The sequence below is a fragment of the Heloderma suspectum genome, chromosome 2, assembly GCF_057233095.1.
Source record: "Heloderma suspectum isolate Gila_16-S chromosome 2, 16-S_ref, whole genome shotgun sequence".
Taxonomy (NCBI): Eukaryota; Metazoa; Chordata; class Lepidosauria; order Squamata; family Helodermatidae; genus Heloderma; species Heloderma suspectum.
Window position 1 is genome coordinate 220329664 of NC_139459.1, and position 23688 is coordinate 220353351.

At 45.7% G+C, this 23688-nt stretch overlaps 1 protein-coding gene across 1 annotated transcript in view; it reads left to right on the top strand.

Moving 5' to 3' along the window:
* Nucleotides 1–272: 272 nt before the first annotated feature.
* The window catches only part of MYO15B (myosin XVB), a 100805-nt gene continuing 77389 nt past the window's right edge, over nt 273–23688 (top strand). The window contains exons 1-11 of the mRNA XM_084829783.1: nt 273–374; nt 2010–2135; nt 3063–3140; nt 3895–4043; nt 7173–7218; nt 7524–7648; nt 9374–9491; nt 11681–11856; nt 12204–12297; nt 14169–14228; nt 20092–20166. Coding sequence (XP_084685909.1) covers nt 288–374; nt 2010–2135; nt 3063–3140; nt 3895–4043; nt 7173–7218; nt 7524–7648; nt 9374–9491; nt 11681–11856; nt 12204–12297; nt 14169–14228; nt 20092–20166 — 1134 coding nt within the window. The 5' untranslated portion in view covers nt 273–287. The remainder of the gene's footprint in view (nt 375–2009; nt 2136–3062; nt 3141–3894; nt 4044–7172; nt 7219–7523; nt 7649–9373; nt 9492–11680; nt 11857–12203; nt 12298–14168; nt 14229–20091; nt 20167–23688) is intronic.

Consider the following 23688-nt stretch of genomic DNA (forward strand, 5'->3'; position numbering starts at 1 on the left):
CATCCCAGGTACTGAAGTAAGATTCAACTGCCAGTCCAGTTGGCTTTTGTACGTGGAATGGGAGGGGACGTCATCTTGTTCTTCACCTCAGGCAGCAAAATGTCATAGACTGGCCCTGTTTTGTTTGTACAACATGGAGTACAAAACCACTGATTAAGAAAGAGTTTACTGATTAACTCTGTGGCTTTGGGTATTTTATGTCATGGCTGTGGGGGTTTGTTTGGATTATCTGTGACCACCAGGAGGAGTATCAACAAGAAGACCTAATCTGGAGTCCTGTGTCCAAGATGTCTACAGAATCCTGCCTGGAACTGATAGCTGCAAACCCCCATGGAATCTTGCGCATCCTGGATGATCAGACTTTACTATCACAGGTCAGGAATTTGTTAAGATTCTCTTTCATACTTGTATAAGGAGTACAGGGTATTTTTGTGGGCTAAAGCTTATAGAGAAGTGGGGGAAATGGGTGTTTCCCTCAGAGCAGACCCATGAGTGTCTCTTTCTCATTATGATATTCTTCTTGTGTTGGATTTTGTTAAAGTATTTCAACTAAAATGATAAAGGAACTGGAGCAACTCCCCTATGAGGAAAGGTTACAACATTTGGGACTGTTTCACTTAGAAAAAAGGCGAGTGAGAGGAGACATGATAAAGATGTACAAAATTATGCATGGTGTGCAGAAAGTGGATAGGGAGACATTTTTCTCCCTGTCTCATAATACTAGAACTTGGGGTCATCCCATGAAGCTGACTGATGGGAGATTCAGGACAGATAAAAGGAAGGGCTTCACACAGCACATAGTTAACTTTGGAATTAGCTACCATGAGATATAGTGATGGCCACCAATTTGGATGGCTTTAAAAAGGTATTGGACAAATCCATGGAGGATAAGGCTATCAATGGCCACTAGTTGTGATGGCTATGTGCTCCCTCTAATATTGGAGGCAGTGTGCCTATGTACACCAGTTGCTGGGGAACATGAGCGGGAGGGTGCCATTGCACTTATGTTCCACTTGTGGGTTTTCCACAGGAAGCTGGTTAGCCACTGTGTGGCAGAATGCTGTTCTAGATGGACCCTTGGTCTGATCTAGCATGGCTCTTCTTTTTATGTTCTTATGAGAAAATGTTCTACCCAGCCCTGATTAGCAACAGATTTATTCACACTGAAACAGGTCTACAGGAGTGGCTATCATGTTTGCTGCACAGACACGCATGGCACACTGTTGTTTCCCACAGCAAACAAGCAAAGTGTGAACAGCAGACATGTACCTTTAAACACCAATGCACATGCACACGTGGGATCCCTGACTAGGGGGCAGCTCCCTGATTGGTCTGGCCCAACTTTGCACATTATGGGTAAACAATACATGCAAATAATTTATTGTTACGAATATGTACTTGCCAGCATGTGTGCCAGTTGTGCCGAGTGACTATCTCATTCTTTCCAAATTTCACAGAATCTAACATGAGAATCTGAAGAGCCAATTGCTCTTCTGGCAAAAACCTGACTAGCTGAAATAGAACTTACGTTCTCTGGGCACCTGGGCTATTTGGGAAGGCATATCCCAATTCTCTAAAATGGTCATGAGTCAAAAACCAAGAGTTGATATGATAAGAGATAGCAGCTATAGCTGTTCTTTGCAGGGGTCCCCAACCTTTTTGGGTGGGTGGGCACATTTGGACTTTTGAGAGAGTGTCATGGGCACTCTCACCAAATGGCTGCCATGGAGGGACTTGCTCATTCATAAAACAGCTGCCTTTGTGACCATGGGTGGTCACAAAACATTCATTACCCAGGAGACGAACCGGTAAGACTAAAAGAAAAATGAGCTGCCCAAGAACCTCAGCACAAGGGAGAAATGGGGTCTGAGCTCTGAAACACAAAACCACTCTTTTGAACCCAGACAAAGACGGTGCTGGAGGGCGGCACTTTGGTTTGAAGCACGACAGCCTTCCAGGTAAAACGTAATTTTTTTTTAAGAAATAAAATGAAGGTATCTCCTATCCAGGCCACAGACCACACCTTCCTGCAGAAGTGCCATTACCATCACGCCAACAGTCCGTGGTATGTCAAGCCCAAGCTGCCTTTGCCGGTCTTCACCGTGCAACATTATGCAGGACCTGTTACCTACCAGGTATCCAGAGGCATCTTCCCTCCAACATGCCATGCCTTTTGTGTTCCTCCTGTGCTTGCGTGCCTGGATGTCACTCGAGGAGGCACAGTCAGATGGGACAAAGGTGAGCTTTGCTCACCAGTAGCAAGCGGAGTATATAAATGTGCTCCTGCCTGATCCAGAGACATGCTGAGGGTAGGGATTCAGCTCTAGGCTAGGGCTCCTGGGTTGTTGCGCTCACAAGTGTCAGCTCCAGCTGGGTCACCCACCTGGGGTGCCCGAAGAACCCATATTATTGCAAACCCAAATTCAGTGGAGACTTTTCTTTTCTTTTTTACAAAGTACCTTCTAATTTTATGTATTCATTTATTTGTTTCATTTCTATACCGCCCAATAGCCGAAGCTCTCTGGGCAGTTCACAAAAATTAAAAGCAAAGAGCACACAATAAAAAAAATACAGAATATATAAAACGTTAAAACCACAGTAAACAATAAAACCAGAATAAAACCTAGCAGCGGTGCAGGGATTTAAAATACAGATTTAAAACAGCAAAGCTAAAAGTCTAAAGAGCTAAAATGCTAAAATGCCTGGGAAAATAAAAGGTCTTCTAAACTTGCACACTGCTGTTTCATCTTGTAGCCTAGACTGTACACTATGATCATGATTTTGAATGGTTATCTGGAAAAATAAGGCTAGAAAAGGATTGCTTGTTTTTAAAGAGAGAATGAAATGTATTACTTCACTGCAGTTGGGCAAAATTTTCTACTAGGCTAGATGATGCTCCTTCAGCTTCCATGGAGCTATCCTGTTTTGTAATCTTCAAAGGCAAGTTGGTGTGCTGGGGGTCAAGATCCTCCTTAGAAAAGACTGAAACCCTCATTTAATGGAGTGGGTTTAAACACACACACACACACACAGTGTGAATGATGTGGAATTTGGCTTTACAGGTCCACAAGTTTCTGAATAAAAATTATGACCGGTTACGCCCAGAAGTCCTGGACATTTTCTCCCAGAGCCAGCTCAAGGTACAGTGCATAGTTTATGTTCATTATTATGCTTCTGGTAAATGCACAATGTAGAATCTTCCCATGATTTTACAGCCCAGAGACACAGAGCTCATGTCTGCCAGTATTTTTTTCATCCATGTGGTAGACATCAAGAACCCCTTCAGTGCATGCCGGCTCAGAGTCAACAGACAAATAGCTTCAGGGGACATGCTTCCACATGGCACAACTTTGTCCCAGGATAACACTATGTTTTAGTGAGGGGTTAATTTATTTTTAGGCTGATTTTGTAAGGGGTACAAATATTTATGTATTTTTTTTAAAGATTTTAAATCCGCCTTTTGGGGTGCACTGCCCTCAAAAGGCAGCTTACAATATCACAAAAACATGAACATACAAATTACAATTAAACACACATGCAACAGCCAGGAGCTAATGATTTTTAAGCACCAGATGCAGACTGGAATAATATCTGCATAATAACATCTGCAGTTACATAAATTCCCTCTGGGTTCTATCCACCCTTTAGACAGCACCACCTGCTCAGACTTTTATATATAAAGAATCCTGTGCAATTGTGGCATCTGATGTAAATGACCTCCATTTTATTTATTTTCCGTACTGTTGGATTGTCTGAGGAATTGTTTCCCACTGTATTTCAGCTCTTGGGTAGTTAGAGCATGAAAGGAGCTGGCCCTGCTGCCTGCTAACTTCTCAAATAAATGTTCCAAGATTATTCTGAAGCTTTGATTTCTTTTGTCCATCTTCTCTGAAGCTGGTGTCCAGCCTTTTCCAGAGAGTCAAGGAGCAGCAGCCCAACCAGAGAGAACCAGGAATTAGAGCCCAAGGGCTGAAGCATCAAGCACCGACATTAGTGTCTAGATTCCAGCACTCCTTGCAAGACCTCACGGCTAAACTAGACAGGTGAGGGTGCTCAGTGGTGCCGCCATTATTTCCTGGAGCCGCCCCACAGCACAGCCACCTTCTCTGTGTTTGGAATGGGGGAGTATGAGGATGGAGGAAGGAGATGACAATGAGTGAAAGGAGGATCTGGTCACCAACACACCGGGCTGTGTTTCTGAAAATGTTGGTTCAGCTTATTGAAGCTGTTCACACAACACGCTAACCCACACTCAATGGTTGAATGTGGGTTGTTTTGAACCATGGGTTGTCGTGTTGTCCGAAGGCAGCCAGGATGAATTGTGGCTTATTTTCTTGAACAAGCCACCTTGAGAATCCATGGTTTGTTGTTGGGTTGTTCAGGATGGGAAAATGGCAGGGAGCCAAAATGAATGGAGAGGTGGAGGAAGGGAGGAAAGCCCTCTGCAAGTGATCAGTTCAGGCCTCTGGCAAAAGTGATCTGTCCCTACTTCAGAAGCCTGCTGGGTGGAGAGGAAGAGTGAGAGAGTGAGAGGAGAGAAGAGAATGGAAGAAAGGAAGAAAGAAGCGCCCCAGGAAGGCAGGTTGGAGTGTGAGGAAAAGGACCCGAACTTTTCATGGCACTGGGGGTCTTGAAGAGGAAGGCCAGCACCACTCCCTCTCTGAAGGAGGAATTTACAACCTCCTGGACCCAGCCAGACATTCCCCCCTTGTTTGATTTAATAAGCCATGAAGGGCGAGGGTCAAGCACACAAGTGGTCATTCAGACTTGGCCAAGCACCTTGTCCGCATCCTCAAGCCTCAATAACTTGAAACTCATCCAATAAAACTGGACCAGGCAGTGCTCCAAATGTCTCTGCCAATGGAAGTGCATTAATCATGGTGTCCAATTCAAGGCAAATCTGAGCGACTTTATCTTCAAAGTGCTGTGCAAACTCATCACAGCGTGCAACCAAGGGTTGCACCGTCTCTCTCCCTGGCCCAGAATGTAACAGGCTGTGAGCCACGTGGAAAAGCTCCGCTGGACAACACTGAGAAGATGCAATGCTGGTGGAAAAGAACTGTCTCTTTGCCACCCTCACCGCGACAGGGTAGGCTCGATAATGAGCTCTAACCTGTGTCCGGTCAGACTCAGCACGAGTTTTCCTCCACCTGCGTTCTAAACATCTCCCCTCTTGCTTCATTGCCCTCAGCTCAGGTGTATACCAAGGAGCTGGCCGGGCTCTGCTCAGAGAGAGAGGACGCTTGGGCACGATCATGTCAACCACTCCACAGAGCGACCTGAGCTTCGACAGGAGCACCAGCCATACCAGCAGGAAAATCCCCCAGAGCCCTCTGGAATCCACCAGAATCCATTAGCCTCTGGGGGTGGACCATTTTAATAGGTCCCCTACCCTTGCAGAGGGGAAAGGCTGCCAAGAGTCTAAACCTCAGCAGGAAGTGATCTGACCATGACAAAGGGACAGATGTTAATTCCTCCACTTTCAGATCACCATCCTCCTGTCCAGTCGAGAAAACCAGATCAAGCGTGTTTCCCTTTACATGTGTTGGGCTGATGACATGCTGGGACAGCCCCATGGTTGTCATGGCGGCCATGAAGTCCTGAGCTGCCCTGGATACAGTGGCCTTGGCATGGAAGTTGAGATGCCCCAGGACCATCATCCTAGGGGTCCTCAACACCAAGTCTGAGACCACCTCCATCAGCTCAGGCAGGGAGTCTGATGGGCAGCGGGGTGGGTGGTACACCAGCAGAATCCCTAATCTGCGTTTGTACAACACAAGGTACAAACACTCAAGATCTGCACTCGAATGAGCAGAAAGCCTAGAGAGAGGGATTGAATTCCTATAAACCACAGCAAGCCCCCTCCCTGACCCTCGAGTCAGGCTGCACTGCGTACCCAGGAGGGCACAGCTGGGAGAGAGTGACCCCTCCCAGTTCCCCCACCCAGGTCTCAGTAATGCATACCAGGTCAGCCCCCTCATCCACAATCAAATCATGGATGAGGGAGATTATATTTTGGACCAACCTGGCATTCAGCAGCAGCAGCACCAGTCCTGAGGGCATGCTGGTAAGGCTGCCTGGAACCATCAGGTTGGGGGAAGAACTAGAAAGTACATCTAGTTTCTTGCATTTAACAACTGTGTTTCTTGTCCTTTTTTCCTTCATCCTTTTTAAAGTAGCCTTCTCAATTTTTGTCTGTCACGGCTGAAGACAGAGACCTGGTTTGTACAATCACTGCAGCCCACCGTGACTTAGTAGTAGTAACCACGGTGGGGTGCATAGTCCGGGGGTGCCAATTTACCTGATCCAAGCCACTGCCGTGGCTTTTCAGATCTAGGGATGTCAGAGAAATCCACAACAGAAACAAATAAGTTCAAATTTCTATGAATCCAACCCACGGATTCCACAGCGGACCGACTTTTCCCGAGTGGCACAGATTCCATGGACTTGCAGACTGGCTTTTTTACTTTCTGGAATTTCACACACATTTAGTCATAGAAATATAAGGAAAATTAAAAAAACACCAGCTGAAAATGCACATTTCCTCCACAGGCTAAAGCATGAAAATGTGCAAATCCCCCCAAATGTGCAAGTGCTCATTTGCGCATATTCAGGAAATTGGAAATCCAATTCTACCAATGAGCGGACAATGGAACAAAAGCTACCTGACAATCCACAAAACGCAGATGGAACAGATTTGACAAAATCCATATATCTCTATTCATGTCTTCCAAACCTGGCAAGGGTGGCTTGTTGAGATGGTTTACAAACCACCCTGAAACCCATGGCTTTTTCTAGGATTTCAGAGTGGTTTGTAAACCACTCCAGCCACCCACCCTTGCCGGGTTTGGATGTCACAACAGCCCGTGCCCAGCAAAGGTAATTATGCTAATTAGGTGGCTCACAGCCTGCCACTGTGGCTTATTTTCCCCCTGTGATCATGCCAACTGGGTCAGTGTGGCTTGTTAATCGCCCTGTGATTGTGCAAACTGGGCCAGATTGGTCAAATGTTAATTGTTGTTGTTGTTATTATTTATTACATTTCTATACCGCCCCATAGCCGAAGCTCTCTGGGTGGTTTACGAAAGTATTTTTTTCACATAATTTACAAAAATTGTTCACATAATTTTGTAGCATAATTGTTGACCTCTTCTTTCCTCCATACCCTACAGGAGCCACATTTTCTTTGTTCGGTGCATCAAACCCAATTCCAAAAAGGTAAGAAAGTCATTGTTTTGGTTGGGCAGGACCTGGGGCTGAGGCTGTCTCGAGTTATTATCAAGACAATGCCCCACATAATCAAGTCCTGATTCTAGCTCTCTACTTATTTTTGTAAGAGTGCTAGTCCATCCCATCTGGAGAGCACCAGGCTGGGGAAGGTTGTTCTACATAGTCTCAGGCTAGCCTGATACACACCATCTGCGGTGATGGCTGAAACTTGTGGGTTCCTTTTTCATGGTCCTTTTTTCTGTCCTTGTTCCATGCTTATTTTGCTCATTGATGCCATTCCCTTGAAACTTCAGGTACCAAACATATTTGATACAGAATATGTAGCTTGTCAGCTGAGGCATTCTGGGATTTTGGAGGCCATATGCATCAGGAAAGAAGGCTACCCCATCCGTGTCCCCTTCCACCATTTCCTGATCCGGTAAGGCTGTTACTTGCTGTACTGAAACAGAAGAGACATCGCAAAAAAAAATGCATACCAATAAAACACAGTTTAAGATGCAATAACAATAGCAAGTTAAACACACCAAACCAAACAGTAATAAAACAGTAACCATCTCAGTAAACTTAGATCTATAAAAGGTTTTCAAACACTTACTTGAAAAGATTGCAGGGTCAGGATCACGTGGGTTTCTGGGCATAACTATTCCAAATTATAGTGGTCACACACAAAACGTATACCAGCTGATCTTACTTCCTGTAGTGGGGCTTTCTGAGACAGATGTCTCCAGCTGACCTCTGGCAGCAGGGGGTCTCTTGTGGGGGGAAGGTACTGTGGATAGGGCATCCAAATTGGTTGGCCTTATAATTGGCACCAACTGGCCAATGTCTGTAGAGGTTTTCAGCTCGGATGAAAAGGTTCTCGATAGACTGACAGTGCAAGCCTATAGTGCAGAGGTGGGGAACCCCAGGTCCAGGAGCCAAATCAACCCTGGGGTCCCAATCCAACCCTCCAAGGTTCCTTAGGTAGTCATGCACACTTCCCCAGCCACTGGTTGTTTGGTGGTTTCCTGGCTTTTGTGCACTTTTCCTCTATTCTAAAAGGTTGAAATGCCTCTCCTAAGGCTTAGTTACCAACAATAAGACCTTTAAACTACAATATGCTGTGTTAGGGGTTGGGTGTGTGTGTTAAATTTGGCCCCACCCCTTTTGCTTTTGGCCTCTGGAATGCGGCTATAATGTCTACTCAGATGTAAGATCCATTGAGTTCAATAGGGCTTACTCCTAGGTAAGTGTGAATAGGATTGCACCTTAAGTCTCCTTTATATTTTAGACATATTTGCTTAAACAACATAGAGAAATAACCCAGCTGATTAGAGTAAAAGCTGAATTATACCTTATGCAGAATGGGATGGTAGATTCCTGGCTTGTATTACTTCAGACTGCAGGTGAGCTGTCATATTTTTGAAGGCTCCTCACGTAAAAAAGCTCACTGTGCATAGCACATCAGAGAGGAGTTTAGTAAGGCTACGGGCCAGGCGTTTTTTACATGGTAAACTTGAAGAAAAAGAAAAAGACACCCCACTTGAAGTCTGCATTTGTGCATAATGTGAAATCAGTTCTTACTTTAATCAGCTGTGGTTTCCTTCTCTGTGCTGCTTTGGCAGGTATGTCTAAGACTAAGGGTGCACCAGGTGCTTCTCTAAGAGCGCAATCCTATGCATGTTTAGACAAAAAAAATGGGTGGGGCAAACTGGGAGTTGTAGGACTTTTTCTAAACATGCATAGGATTGTGACCTAAGAGGAGGAGTCAGGAGAAGCTGTTGTTGCTTGGTCACCCCATTCTCCAAGAGCATTACGTTGCTATTCTTTGTGGATGTGAAATTCTCACCCTGGAAAGAGGCAACAAAACTACTCATGAGTAAGGAGCCCAGTGTGCTGTGTGAAGTGATAGGCTGAGCTTCTTGTGAGTAGTTCTGCTGAGAGTCTCCCTGCCTGTCCCTTGAAATGAAGCCCTTTCCAGGCAGCATCTCTGTCATTGCCCGTAGTACGGCTAATGTGGCTGTGATACGTTCAAAAATCTCTGCAGAATATTGGTGCCCATTTTGACCTAACCTCTGAAGGGCTGGGCTTGATTTCCTTTCCCAGTACTCTGTGGCACTGGAGTAGCTTTGGAAGGGGGCTCTCTCTCCTTTCTGCTCACCAGGTATGGAGCCCTGGCTGGCCGGGGGCAGAGCCGCTTGCCGGAGAGAGAAGTCTGCGCTGCTGTGCTCTCGCGTGTGGTGGGAGGCCTCTCGGAGCTCTATCAGATTGGACTCACCAAGGTTTGCTGTGTCTAGCTTGAAGTGCTTGCCTACTCTGCAGCTGATCAAAGGCAAAACATGCACAGAGTTTGGTTCACAGGGCTTGTCATTTCTTTAACTACTGCCCAAATTAGGAGCGAGCCCTATATTGGTACACTAGTGAGCTACCCCGTGACAAGAGGCATTTTCCCAGGACCTGTGGGCATGTTCCCTCATGCGATGCCACCAACCTTATAGATTCCCAAAAGTATTTTTTCAGATTACATGAAGAAACATACCATTGTGAATCTCCATGATGTAAAAATACCAGAGTTGTGCAGACATGCTGTGGCTTTGTGTGAAATGGGTTTCTGCCAACACACATACAGGTACAGGTCTGCCTTGGGTGCCATTTTTTGGTATAAAGGCAGTAGAAATAAATAAACTGTGCAAAGTACAACAGTAAGAAAAGAAAAACAGTGCAACAGCAAAAGGAAAATGGCACATGCTGAAGGGTGGTATATGAATACATACTATAAATACATGCATGCATACATATATACAATGCAGATGGAAAATTGGCTTTTCTAGATCCAAATTTTGTTTTTATTTTTGTGTCTGATAGAATAGCAAAGGTGTAGCAGAGCAAAGGAAAGGCCTGTTCTGCCCACATGGAGCTACCATAGGGTCAAAATACAGAATTCACTGAGGATTTATATTCCCAACATTTTTTGTATCGTGTTAAGTTTCAGCGGGGATATACGCAAACCTCATGGGTATCTGCAAGAATTTCTATGGGCCGTGGGGGTGGGGGCAGAATATATACAATTCAAGAGGGGTAGCTGGTGTAGCACTTTAAAGATGAGCACAGTTATTGTGACAAGAGATTTCATGGGCCAGAGCCCACTTGGTTTGATGCATGATTAGGGATGTACAGACTGTGTAAAACCTGCCCTGTCTGTGTTTCGCAGATTGTCAGGTGCCTTTTGTTCCATCGTCCGTCCACAGACGGATGCGAATATTTTTTTCGTCATGCAGAAAAATACACAAATAATTATGTAAGTAATTACATAATTTACCATAGTACGTAACATTTAGCGTATTTTCCCCCATTCCATTCAGTGTTTCCACAGTATAAATTTACCTATTTTCCAACAATTTATATGTGTAAATTTCGGGAAAGTAAGAAAAAAATCATCCAAAAGTCTACAGACTTCACGCAACCTGAGGGGGTCACTCCACAGCAGATTCCACAGGTTGGATTCTTAGAAATCCAAGCTCATTTTAGTCTGTCTCGAATTTCTCCGGCATCCCTATGCGTGATGTGCTGTCCTCAACTGGCAGCAATACACATACACACATGCGCATCCACAGACATTCACACACACATACCGGTACATGCAGTAGAAGGTGCAAGGGAATATTGCCATAAAACAAGGCCAGGAAAACCAGCAATGCAACGGAGCGGTGTCTTCCCCCAGTGCAATATAGAGTGTAAATGTAAATGATACCCCAGGTGCTTCCAGACAAGGCTTTTATCCCACCACTGCCCTGCCTCATTTATGGACTTTTACACGGGGTCCAGATTATGTTGTCTTCAACTTGTAGCCTGCCTGTGTTTTCCCACAGCTTCTTCCATCCTTTTTCTTATCATGGAAAATCCTTGACGGAAGAAAAGATGGAAGAGTTGCAGAGTGCCTCCTGAGTGTTAGCGCTAGGACCCCTTCATTTGGAAGAACTCCCTGTCAAAAGGTTCAATCCAAGTGGGTCACACCCACTCCCAGCTGGTAACGAATTAGGACAGTTGGGTGGAGTCTTTTAGGGCTAAACTAGGTGAAATGAAAGAGATGGGTGAATAGCTCTTCCCCATCTGGCGGACATTGGGTTGACTGGCTGTTTAAAGCTGTGTGTGGGTGTTTTATTTTTGTATTGTTGTTAGTGACCAAGAGGGCCTATTTAGGAGAATTGGCAGGATACAGATTTTGGTATAAATAAAATAAATACATTTACATCCTCAGCCTCTGTCCTCCATGAAGTGGTAAAAATGAAGCAAAGCTCTTTTTTCTCTTTCTTATTTTTTTGCAAATGCATTTTGCTTTCTTGTTTTAATGCATTTATTTGGCTAGGGTTTGGGGGGGGGCAAATTTGGCAGTGAAGACCAGGGGGGCGTTAGTTAAGTCTAGGCTAAGAACTTGTAAATCACAATGCCTGTTCTTATTGCTTTTCATCAGGTGTTCTTGAAGGAGAAAGCAAAGCAGATGCTAGAGAGACGATGGAACCAAAAGCTGAGCTGGGCCATTGTTACTCTTCAGCGCAATCTCCAAGGTCTCATCAACCGTAGGCGGATCCAGGCCTTCAGGCAGAAGGTCACGCTCATCCAGGCTCACTTCCGGGGTTACCTGGCAAGGTCAGAAGGCAAAGGTTCAGCAGACAGTGCTATTCCATGGTTAGGCCTGAAGTCCGCCAGGCTTACCATTAAAGGAGCCTTTCCCAATCTGATGTCCTCCAGATGTGTTGGACTGCAACTCCCAGCATCCCTCAGCCAGCTATGCTGGCTGGGGGATGCTGGGAGTTGCAATCCAACACATCTGGAGGGCACCAGGTTGGGAAGTGCTGCATTAAAGGAAAGGTCAAACTCCATCCAATCCTGGTGCAAGACTCTATTGGTGTCAGTGGGATTATATCGCTACCACCTGAGAAGAGGTTTTCACGTTCTCACCATTGTTTTCTGCTCTTTTTCTTTTCAACCTTCAGGAAACGCTACCGAAGACTGAAGAAGACCCTGATGCAGTTTGGAGTGGCCATGTTTGTCTCTAGACTACTGGTTCATAGAAAGAGGCAATACCAGGTAATGGGGTTACTGGTAATTGGCAACTCCCATTGGAAGGATACTTTCTGCTATAACATTTGATTGGAAGGATTATGTGTGACTTGGGGACTTCTTGGTACATACATTTTCACCAAGGTTACCAACAACAAGCAGCAAGGAAAGAGGCAGTGAACCCTTGCAACAATGAATGATGGGAGTGGGGTAGTTTCTTAGAAGTGCCCAGAATCCAAAATTCTGTACATACAGATAGTAGGAGGATCTATAGGGGGATGCAGAAAACAGAAGTAGTCTCTTAGTATGGGGTTGGCACTAAGGATGTACAGAGTTTGTTATATCTGTTCCATCTGTGTTTTGCAGAACACTTGCCAGGTATCTTTTGTTCGTCATCTGCTCATTGACTGAACTGGATATTTTTAGGGATGTAGGAGAATGTCCTTCCGGTTGTGCAAGTGAGCATTAGCGCAACCCCCTCACCCCAGTAAAAAAAGATCTGCAAGTCCACGTGACTCAGAAAAAGCCGGTCCACTGTGGAATCCAGAGGCTGGATTCATAGAAATCTGAACTCATTTGAATCTATTGTGGATTTCTCCAACATCCCCACTTGCCGCATGTTGGTTAAAGTACTTCAGAGCATTTCTCTTACCGGAGCAAGGTTGGTGGAATAACTACTACTGTTGTGCACACACAGCACAGAATGAGGTGGTAAAATTCTGGTCTGTGCTACTTCAGAGAGCAAGTGGGGAATCATACATTAGAAACTCCCTGCATGCAGAAACCAGTGCACTGGGGAGGACAGTTTATGTAGCCCTCTTCCTGACATGCTACGTTACTGCATGCAGGAAGCTTGTTATGTGAGGGAACATTCAAAAATAACCCCCCGCCACCCAGATGTGCAGGGAGGGGAATAAAAAACTAGCCAAGGGGGCATTTGCATGTGAGAACTGGAAGATAAACACTCCTCTTCTCCTTGCTTGATCCTCCCCTGTACTTCCCCTGCATTGCCAGAATATTTGCCACAGCTCTTCCCTTTGTCACTTGCATTCAGCTATCAGATGATAAAATAATCCCGTTTTGTGTGTGAGGTTAGTCCAGAAGAATGTGTGTCTCTGTCAGTAAAATGACTGTGAGCATATCTGCAATTCTTAGTTGTCTATAGTATCTGAGAAATCTGTAATACACATCTATCTACATCATCTGCTCTACCAGCACAGGGAACCCAATGGCAAATCATTCCACCTTTTCCCTCAGTTTGTTTCCTGTAGCCCCGCTGTGCAATAAGGCATGAACAGGAACATATTGATGTGCCCTCCGGCATTACCAGCTAGATTGCTTTGTTACTCGCCTGAAGAATAACACTTAAGGTGCAACTTCCAGCATGTCCGAGCCAGCATGGCTGGCTGGGGAATGCTGGGAGTTGTAGGGCGTTTTTCTGTCTAAACATGCATAGGATTGCTCCCTTAGAGATTGTTTTGTAGCCAGAAACGATGGCAACGATGGCCTGGGAAGGTGCCAAGAAAATGGCTGCCAACTATGGTAGTGAAAACCCCCATCATCTCGGGCCTGTGATATACGTGCACTTCAAAACAGGTTCTGCTATTCTGAGCTGCACCTGAACTTCCCAGTTTCGGATATCTTCCAGTTCTTCTCTCCTGGTAACTGCGAAGCTGTACTTTCGCGTCACCGTCTCTGCCCTGTGTATTTACTTTATGAACACTCAGCTCTTAGGGAAGAAGAGACAACAATAAAAAGTGTCAAAGTTCACTATATGAATTGCGGAGCCTCCCCTGCTTCTCTTCTGCCTTGGGCGGACTTTAGCACTCTCCCAGTTCAGGCCCAGCCCAGCCCAGCCCCCTGTAACTCCTTCTAGCTGTTTACTGGCAATCGCACAGCTGAGCGCAGGGGGAGGAAGAGAAAGGACACCCCAGAGATCACAGAAGAACAACAGACAAGTGAGTACCTCTGTGTGGGGCTTGGCAAATGGATTTGGTCTACAGATGGGCAAGACAACCCCAGATAGGAGACAATGATCCCATGTCTACATTTCTTTCTGAGGAGAAAGAAACTTTCAGCTGGATGGGTACCTTTCAGGGCTACTTTAAAACATTTCAGCCACCATCTCCAGCAGCTTGAAGGACAAGAGAGGAGAGCTGAATAAATTTTCTGAGCATACTATACTCTGCAGGTGCAATCTATAGGACATCCACAATACTAAATGCGAATGTAGCTTAGAATTAAATACTCAGCCACTAAGGGTGTTGGCCTGGGAGTCAGGAGATTTGGCTTCTAGTCCCCACTCGGCCATGGAAGCTCACTGGGTGACTTTGGGCCAGTCACAGACTCTCAGCCCAACCCACCTCACAGGGTTGGTGTTGTAAGGATAAAATGGAGAGGAGGAGGAGGATTATGTATGCCACCTTGGGTTCCTTAAGGAGGAAAAAGGATGGGATATAAATGCAATCAATCAATCAATAGCAAATATAGTATTCTATCATTCCCACTCTCCCCTTTGTGTTTTTAAAAATTCCTGTAGCATTTGATTCCAGCCACTTTTGGAGACAGGATATCGGATTCAATGGGCCACAGTTGTTAAGACCACAAGCCTATACACTCTTACTAGGGAGTAAGTGCATGTAACACAGTGGAACAGATGTCTGGGTAGATCTGCATAGGATTGTGCATTGAGTGAGTTGTCCAAGGGAGACACTTTTTCTATTGCATTAGCAAGAATGGTTTTGAGCTTTAAGAAATATTGTTGGCGAGATGGTGGTAAAAATAACTCCTGGATATGAGGCAGACTAAAGGCTAGTCACCACAAGCACTCTTTGGACAGCATAGCTATGTACAAGTGTAGATGCGGGAGCAGGATTGTGGCAAGCCCTGTCCCTATCTTCAAAAAGGGTAAAAAGGAGGAACCTGGGAACTACAGATCAGTCAGTCTGACATCAATCCCTAGGAAAATTCTGGAGCAGATGATAAAGCAATCCATCTGTAAGCACCTTGAAAACAATGCAGTGATTACTCGAAGCCAACAGGGATTTGTCAAGAACAAATCCTGCCAGACGAATCTGATCTCATTTTTTGATCAAGTCACCTCCCTTGTGGACCGTGGGAATGCTGTAGACATAATATACCTCGACTTCAGCAAAGCTTTCGACCAAGTGCCCCATGATATCCTAATGAGCAAACTAGCTCAAAGTGGGCTAGATGAAACAATGATCCGGTGGATCCACAGTTGGCTACAGAATCGGACTCAAAGAGTGCTTTATCAATGGGACCTTCTCAAACTGGAGAGAGGTAACAAGTGGGGTACCGCAGGGTTCAGTCCTGGGCCCAGTGCTCTTCAACATTTGTATTAATGACTTGGAGGAGGAGGTGCAGGGAATGCTGATCAAATTTGCAGATGACACAACATTGGGTGTGATAGCTAATACTTTGGAAGACAGAACCCAAAATTCAAAATGATCTGGATAGACTGGAGCGCTGGGCAGAAAACAGCAGAATGACATTTAATAGGGATAAATGCCAAGTTCTGCACCTAGGAAAAAGAAACCAAATGCACAGTTACAAGATGGGGGAGACGTGGCTCAACAACATGACAAGCGAGAAGGATCTTGGAATTGTTGTCGATCACAAGCTGAATATGAGCCAACAATGTGATGTGGCTGCAAAAAAGGCAAATGCTCTTTTGGGCTGCATTCATAGAAGCATAGCTTCCAAATCCCGGGAAGTACTAGTTCCCCTCTACTCAGCACTGGTTAGGCCTCATCTGGAGTACTGTGTCCAGTTCTGGGCACCACACTTTAAGAAGGATGCAGACAAACTGGAGAGGGTTCAGAGGAGGCAACAAAGATGAACAGGGGACTGGAAACAAAGCCCTATGAGGAGAGACTGCAAGAACTGGGCATTTTTAGCCTTGAGAAGAGAAGACTGAGGGGAGATATGACAGCGCTCTTCAAGTCCTTGAAAGGTTGTCCCAGAGAGGAAGGCCAGGATCTCTTCCCCATCATCCCAGAGTGCAGGACACGGAATCATGGGCTCAAGTGACAGGAAGCCAGATTCCGGCTGAACAGCAGGAGAAACTTCCTGACTGTTAGGGCAATATGACAATGGAACCAATTACCCAGGGAGGTGGTGGGCTCCCCCACACTGGAGGCGTTCAAGACGAGGCTGGACAGCCATCTGTCAGGGATGCTCTGACTTGGATTCCTGCATTGAGCAGGGGGTTGGACTCGATGGCCTTGTAGGACCCTTCCAACCCTACCATTCTATGATCCTATGTCCCCAGCCTACATGCATTCAGTTGGTCACCTGAACAGTCTTCCATGCATGCAAACCGTGAGTGCAGTCAGGAACTCTGTGAAAAGCAGTGTCTCCAACTGAGTGGACAAACCAGCATGTGTACGGTTTGTATGCAGACAGGAGGTGTTCAGAGGATCAGCTGAATTGTGTAGGCTGAGGGTGGAGCCTCCCACTTCGATCTCAGTCCCATATCATATTGCACATTCCTTATGCACACTTAAATGATCTGAAGAGTGCTATGGTTGGGTCACGAGGTACATTTCAATGGTTGAACTTTTCATTTGAAACAGCTCGTGCGCCATTGATGCAAACTGGGTCAACTTGAAAATAAAGCTCTGTGTATAACCACTTATCTGTGATAAATATTTCACACAGCTAAATAAGTTATAATGTGCTAGCTGTAGTTCTCTCGTGGTAAATAAGATTGACTGAACTGGTCCTTTGTATACTACATCTACAGTCAGCTAAATGTGGTGAATACTTAATGAAGTGCTGCAGCTGAGGCCTTGTTCATGCAAATATCCAGTGAAAAGGTAACATTGTTCCTCCTTGGACTGTATTACTTCTGCTGGCAGTTGAGGAAACCAAGATTGAATTCTTCCTTGGGGAGCAAGGCCCCAGTGAAAGTAGTATTTCAGAAAGGATAGGCTGGAGCTAATCTAGTTTGGGGGGTCATTTTGTACAGGGAGGGTTATTTTTTTGTACGGAGGAGCGTTCAGGCATGCAATCCCCATTTCCAGTCTGAAACGATACAGCCCAGGAACGGCTATACCTCCTCACTTGTTTCTCTGTGTGTGAACTATGCTAGAACAGCAGCATATACTCCCAAGTGTCACAGGCCTATGTTGAGTAAAAGCTGAAGCAGACATCCCATATGATTTACTTTCCAGAACTGTACATAAACCTCTTGTAGGCCCCTTTAAACCCTATGATTCTATGATTCTGTGATTCTACATCCTTGATTTCTTCCAACGTTATGGTGATGCCCAAAATTTTAATTGTTGGTGATAATATAAGCACAAGTTTTAACTGAAGATAAAACAAATAAACTAGCAAAACCATTGGTTATTGGGCAGTTAAAAATATAAGTAATATATAAATATTATTTTACATATGAATTCTGATTTCTTCTCTCTAAACTTTCTTTATCCTCAGTGCTAAGTGCAGATTAAATGCCTTTAAAGTTCTTCCTGCTTCTCCACACTTACTGAGGGTGTTTGGACGATCACGTTGGTAAAAGAAGCCATTGTAGCTTCTCCCCTCTCCCCCACTCGTGCCGTGCATGTGACCACTATTGGCATAATTACCCATGATGCAGCACAGGTTGCCATGTCATTCGAACCCAATGTGCAGTGCGATTCGAACGACACGGTGGCTTCTTACCCACCCTACAACCCCTACTGTAAGTCGTGGGTTGTAGGTTGGGTAAGAAGCCACCCCTGCCATGCCGTGCGCTGGGTTCAGATGACACACCAGCCCACACTGCATCGCGGGTAATTATGCAAATGATGGTTGTGTGCAGGGGCAGAGGCCACAATGGCTTCTTTTACCAATGTGATCGTCCAAAGCCTGCCACTGAGAAAGGAAAAGGAAGAGGGGGGGGACAGAGAATGACCGGGTTCACACAATTGCTTGTGCAGTTAACAAGCCATGGTGGTTTGTTAACAGTACTGTGCGTGCTAGCCCAATTTGCTTAATTACCCCCGCCAGCATGGCCTATCGTGTTGGCCGAACCAGGTGAGGGTGGGTTGCTGCTGTGGTTAACAAACCACCCAGATGGGTTCTGGGGTGGTTTGTTAACCACGGCAGCAACCACCCTCACCACGGTCAGACAACATGGTAAGCTGCGCTGGCAAGGGTGATTAAGCAAAATGGGCTGGCATGTGCAGAATGGTTAACAAGCCACCTTGGCTTGACAATGGTGCGAACCGGCCCACTGATGGGGAGAGAGACTGGCTGACCGTTAAGGAAAAGCTGCTACTTGCACGCACTTATAGTTCCCACTTTCTGCTTGTGGCACATGTGAGTCTAGATTTTGTTGGCACCACCACGGTCCGGTAGGCCACTCTGCATTGTTGTCACACACTGCCTGCCCCTAGCTGCACCCACAACCATGCATGCACAAGAAAATGTCCTTGTGCTCAGTCTCTGGTCACTCATCTGACCCATATTATAGACAGGGGAACTCTAGCTAATGCACAGGGATTTAAATTAATATAGTACTTCATTCTCTGTTCACAAAAGACCTTGGTAGTCTAAAGCCAGCTTAAGGATGAGAGTCCAATCCCTGGCTATCTCCTGTAATGGCCCCTCGCCTTCTTGTTAGAAATGGAATTTTACAAACTTCTGTATGTATGCCAAATTCATTACTACAAAGCAGGTGGGCAGAAAGTAGATCTCCAGACATTTTGGACTTCAACTCCCAGCATTCCTGACCATTGGCCAAGCTGTCAGGAGCTTCTGGGAATTGAAGTTCAAAACTTCTGGAGATCTACCTTCTGCCCTCCCCTGCTATAAAAGCATGTTTTTCTGTTATTAATTGTGGTGCATATGTGGGTATTTAGGTGTGCCCCAGACTTTATGACAACAATGCAAATGTGGAGTGTGTGGGATGCTGATTGTGGTAAAGACAGAGCTACAGGAAAGTTTGGAAAACAAACTAGAGAGGAGGGAAGAGAGAGGCCTGGTTCACACATTACGAGAAACCACCATGGGTGAACTTGCCTGTGGGGTTTCTTGTTGCAGTGGCCACCGCCATTTCGAATATTCAGAGCACAGTGGCAGCGCCCCATAGCTTCTCATTAGGTGTGAACCCGGTGAGGGTGTTGTTGGGGTGGTTGACAAGCCACTTACAACCCTAAAACAGGCCATGGGTTCTAGGTGCTTTTCAACCACCCCAGCAACCCACCCTCACCAGGTTCACACATAACAAGAAACCTCAGTGGGGGCTTGGATTGCCAATTTGACGCTGTGGGTGCCGCAACCCACCATGGCTAATAAGGCACAGTGGGCTGTGATGACTGTGCAAATCAGGTCAGTGAGACCCAGTTAGCATGATTGCAGGGTTCTTAATAAGCCACAATGGGTTGTTAACCACCCTACAACATGGGCTCTGGGTGGCTTGTTACCCATGGCAACAAGCCATCCTTGCTCAGTTCGCACGACACGATGAGCCACCCTGCCAAGTGTAATTATGCTAATCCCTCCACACACACTGGAGGAAATAAGCCACTGCAGCTTATTTCCTCAGCCGCGATTGTGTGATCTGGGCCAGAGAGTCATAATGAGCTCAATCTATTTAGCTCTTCAATTGCACCTTCAAATAAGGTGAGGATGAGAGCTAATGTACTCTACTCAACAATATGCAAATTTGCATAATCTATCACGATCAAAGAAATAAGATCTGCTTGTAATAACGCTGAGATTTGCAGAGAGGGTAGCTGGCCCTGGATATAGTCCACCACTTAACATGCCATGTATCCCTGAATGATTTTTCTCCTATCCTGATTACAGGGGTGTGAGAACAGCAAGCAGAGAAACACTTCACTGGTCAAAGGTGCTGAGGAGAACACGAAGTGCCTGGAAATGGTATGTCATGGCAATAAAATATGGAATATCATTTGGCAAAGCCCGATAATGCTTATAAAGTCAAATAATGTTTCAGTTTCAGGTATGACGGTAATTAGACTGTAGAGAGTAGTTTTCAGTGGCACTGGCTAGGCGAGGTGAGGCTGTGCAGATTTCCTCTTGGTTGTCTTTTTAGCAAGTCCTGGAGGATCATGTGAACTTTTAAAGAAAGAATTAGGCTGAGCTTGTTTTCTGCTGCCAAAATATATTGGCTGTGTTCAGATGATCATGGGGGAGAAAGAAGCTGTCATGGCTTCTTCACCCACCCCTGTGCGTGCTGTGCACGCTACCATGATTTGCATAATTACATGCAATGCGGCATGGGTTGCCATGTCATTCAGACCTGGCACAGTGTATGGGGGGGGGGGTGGCTTCTTACCAATGCCAGAACCCCTACTACAAGCTATGGGTTGTGGCGTGGGTAAGAAGCCAGCCTTGCTTGTGCACCGCACCGTGTTCAGATGGCATAGCAACCCCACGCTGCATCACAGGTAATTATGCAGATCACAGTCACATGCAGGGGTGGGGGAAGAAGCCACAATGGCTTCTTTCACCCCCACATTCATCCAAACCCCATCACTGACTGCCTTCTTGCATCTCATTGCATCCCCCTAGGTAGCTTTGAGAAGTAGCCACACTGTTGAAATCCACTTGTGTTTTCAGAGCTTTCCTGCAAGCCACCACACTCTATTTCTTACATAGAAACTCAGACCACAAACATAAGAGCCACTTTTGGGGGCCAGGCTCTGTAGCCTATTATCTCGGGCAAAATAGCCCAAACTAGATACTTTAAACCAGGCTTCCCCAACCTGGTGCCTTCCAGATGTGTTGGACTGCAACTCCCATCATTCCCAGCCAAGGGGAAGGCTGCTTTAGACTGATAAAACGTACAAAAAAGTAACCATTCCCTGTTAGTTTCTGTTTAAGCAGTCTCAGAATGTGCACTAGTTCACTAGCCTGTGTGCTAGTGTAGATCACTATTTTTGTTGTATATCAGATAAGAATGTGCCTTGCTAGGGTAGGCCAAAGGTCCATCTAAAAACCCAGCATTCTGTTCCAACAGTGGCCATTTTACTGCCTCTGGGAGCTCACAAGGAGAGCATGAAGGTGATTTCCTGCTGACTGTCCTGAGGATCTGGTATTTAGAGGTATATTGCCTCTGTTCCGGGAGGTTCCATTTAGCTGTCATCACAGCCATGGGGGCTTACAATAAAAATCAAATGGCAGTAAAGTCTCAGAATATAAAATTAAATATACGTTGAAAATAGAAAACCAGGATTATGGGTAGACAGTACAAATTGCCGAGGTGTGTGCTGAACTTAACTGTGCATTGCTGTGTAGCTGCTTCATGTAATGTGCATTGTAGGTGGGTGCAATTAGAACTGTAGTGGAGCCGGGGCTCACAGAATTGAAGCATCAGGACTTTTTGATTATCAAGAACAATGACATCATCTGCCACCTCCCTCAGACCTCCCTGTTCCTCCTGAGCCTAGCTGTAATCCTCAAAGTACCTGGGGCAGAAATGGATTTTTCCAGCAGCAGTATACTGTTGTGAGCTATCCCTGTTGCAATACAAAATATTTTGGAATGGCTTGGGGCTCGTTTACATGGGAGGTTTTCGCCAATGTTGCTGTGGCTTAAAGTCGTTAGGGACACATGACGTCATGGCCACTCTGCAGCCACCCCAGAGTTTACCTGTAGGGTAGCTGCATTTTTGCACAATACGTGTATTCCATTGTTTTTCTTTAATTTGGCTCCCCTGTGGTTCAGCTGCTGTGTGCCCATCCCTCCGCTTTAAATTCAGTATGATCCAGGGTGTTCCTAGGGGTGTATCTTTCACCTGGCCCTGCCCTTGGTAACCTAGGTAGCTAAAGTAACTTGCCTGCCTTGCCAACACATCAAACCCCTAGAGCACCCTTTTGAGCCTTCAGAATCACCCTGCACTTTCTTTTCACCAGTGGGAATAATTAGCCTCAGTGATTATGCACTTCTCTGATGTTTGCATTACTTCGCTTCCCCAGTGTTGTGTTAAATTGCTTCCCCAATGTTGTGTAAAGTTGCTTCTCGGATGTTGTGTAAAGTTGCTTCTCGGATGTTGTGTAAAGTCGCTTTGCTGATGCATAAGAGCTTTATCACAGTAGCGATCTGGCGAGGTCTCGGGATCAAGGGAGCCTGTCACTGTGAGCAGGGAGAAAGTGCCCAGAGAAAAAGAAAGGGGGGGTGGATAACTCCGTGACAGTTTGCTGGAATGGGGCAAAATTGTGTGTGCGGGAGCTGTTCTCAGAGGGAGCCTTCAGATGCTGCACTGGAGAATAGGAGATTTAGGCTTCTTCAGGGAAATCTGCACACATTGGGGAAATGGGGGGGGGAGCAATAACTCCATGACAATTTGCTGGAATGGGTCAAAAATGGGTGGGTGGCCTGCTCTCAGCGGGGGGGGGGGGGCTTCAGATGCTGCACTAGATAATCAGGGATTTTGGCTTCTTCATTGAAAAGTGCACACATTGGGAAAAATGGGTTGAACTCTGCGACAGTTTGCTGGAATGGGGCAAAATTTGGTTGGTGGGCTCTCATAGGGAGCCTTCAGATGCTGTACTGGATAACTGGGTTGTTTCTAGAGAACTGTGAATTAGTTACTCTCCATCATAATAATGTGGTATCAGGGGGGAGTCTGGACATGGGCTGGGAAACAATCCTCTCTCATTAGTTGAGCAGCCCCTGCCTGGTTGATGATGGTCAGTTCCACTCCCCCCATCCCACCTGGAAGTATGGTCCTTTCAAGTGCTGTGTGACCCATGAAAACCCAATTGTAAAGGTACGGTACACTCAGCTTTTCTTGCTTCGTGTGTCCCTGATGGAACAAAGCCGATTCCATGAAAATCCAGATATACTCCAATGCGCTTCTCATTCCGTAGTCATGAAGATCCCCCCTGGTCTTGAATGGGTAATTACAGCCATTAGCTCTACAAGAGACCTGCTCCTGGAAGAGATGAAAACTGCTAGAACTGGTTTGTTGATGAGGATCCACACAGTCACCTTTATTTTTAGACTCTCCTTGGGCATGTGGTTATGGGGACTGCCATGAGGAGCTCCTGCTCTTCAGAATTTACCACTACACCACTGGGCAATGATAGTGCAATGGCATGGTTAGTGTCTGCACCGTGTTAGAGATAATGCTGGCACCAGGTTGTCCTATGCTGCATTGATGACTTAGTCATCCAATTACAGTGGATGCTACAGTATATTTGTGCTAGTGCTTAAGGTAACACAAGACTTTGTGGTTTCTCCTACAACAGAATAACATGACTACCCCTCTGGAACACTGGCACATAAAGGAGCAAGCTGTTCTTTGATATTCATGCATGGCCAGATTCTGGGAAGACTAGAGACATTCTGAGCACTGGGATGGATACAAATCCAAAGTCCCGACACCTCTCTCTCAATTATTACTGAGACTTGGGTGGGCGAGCTGGGTGGGGTTGA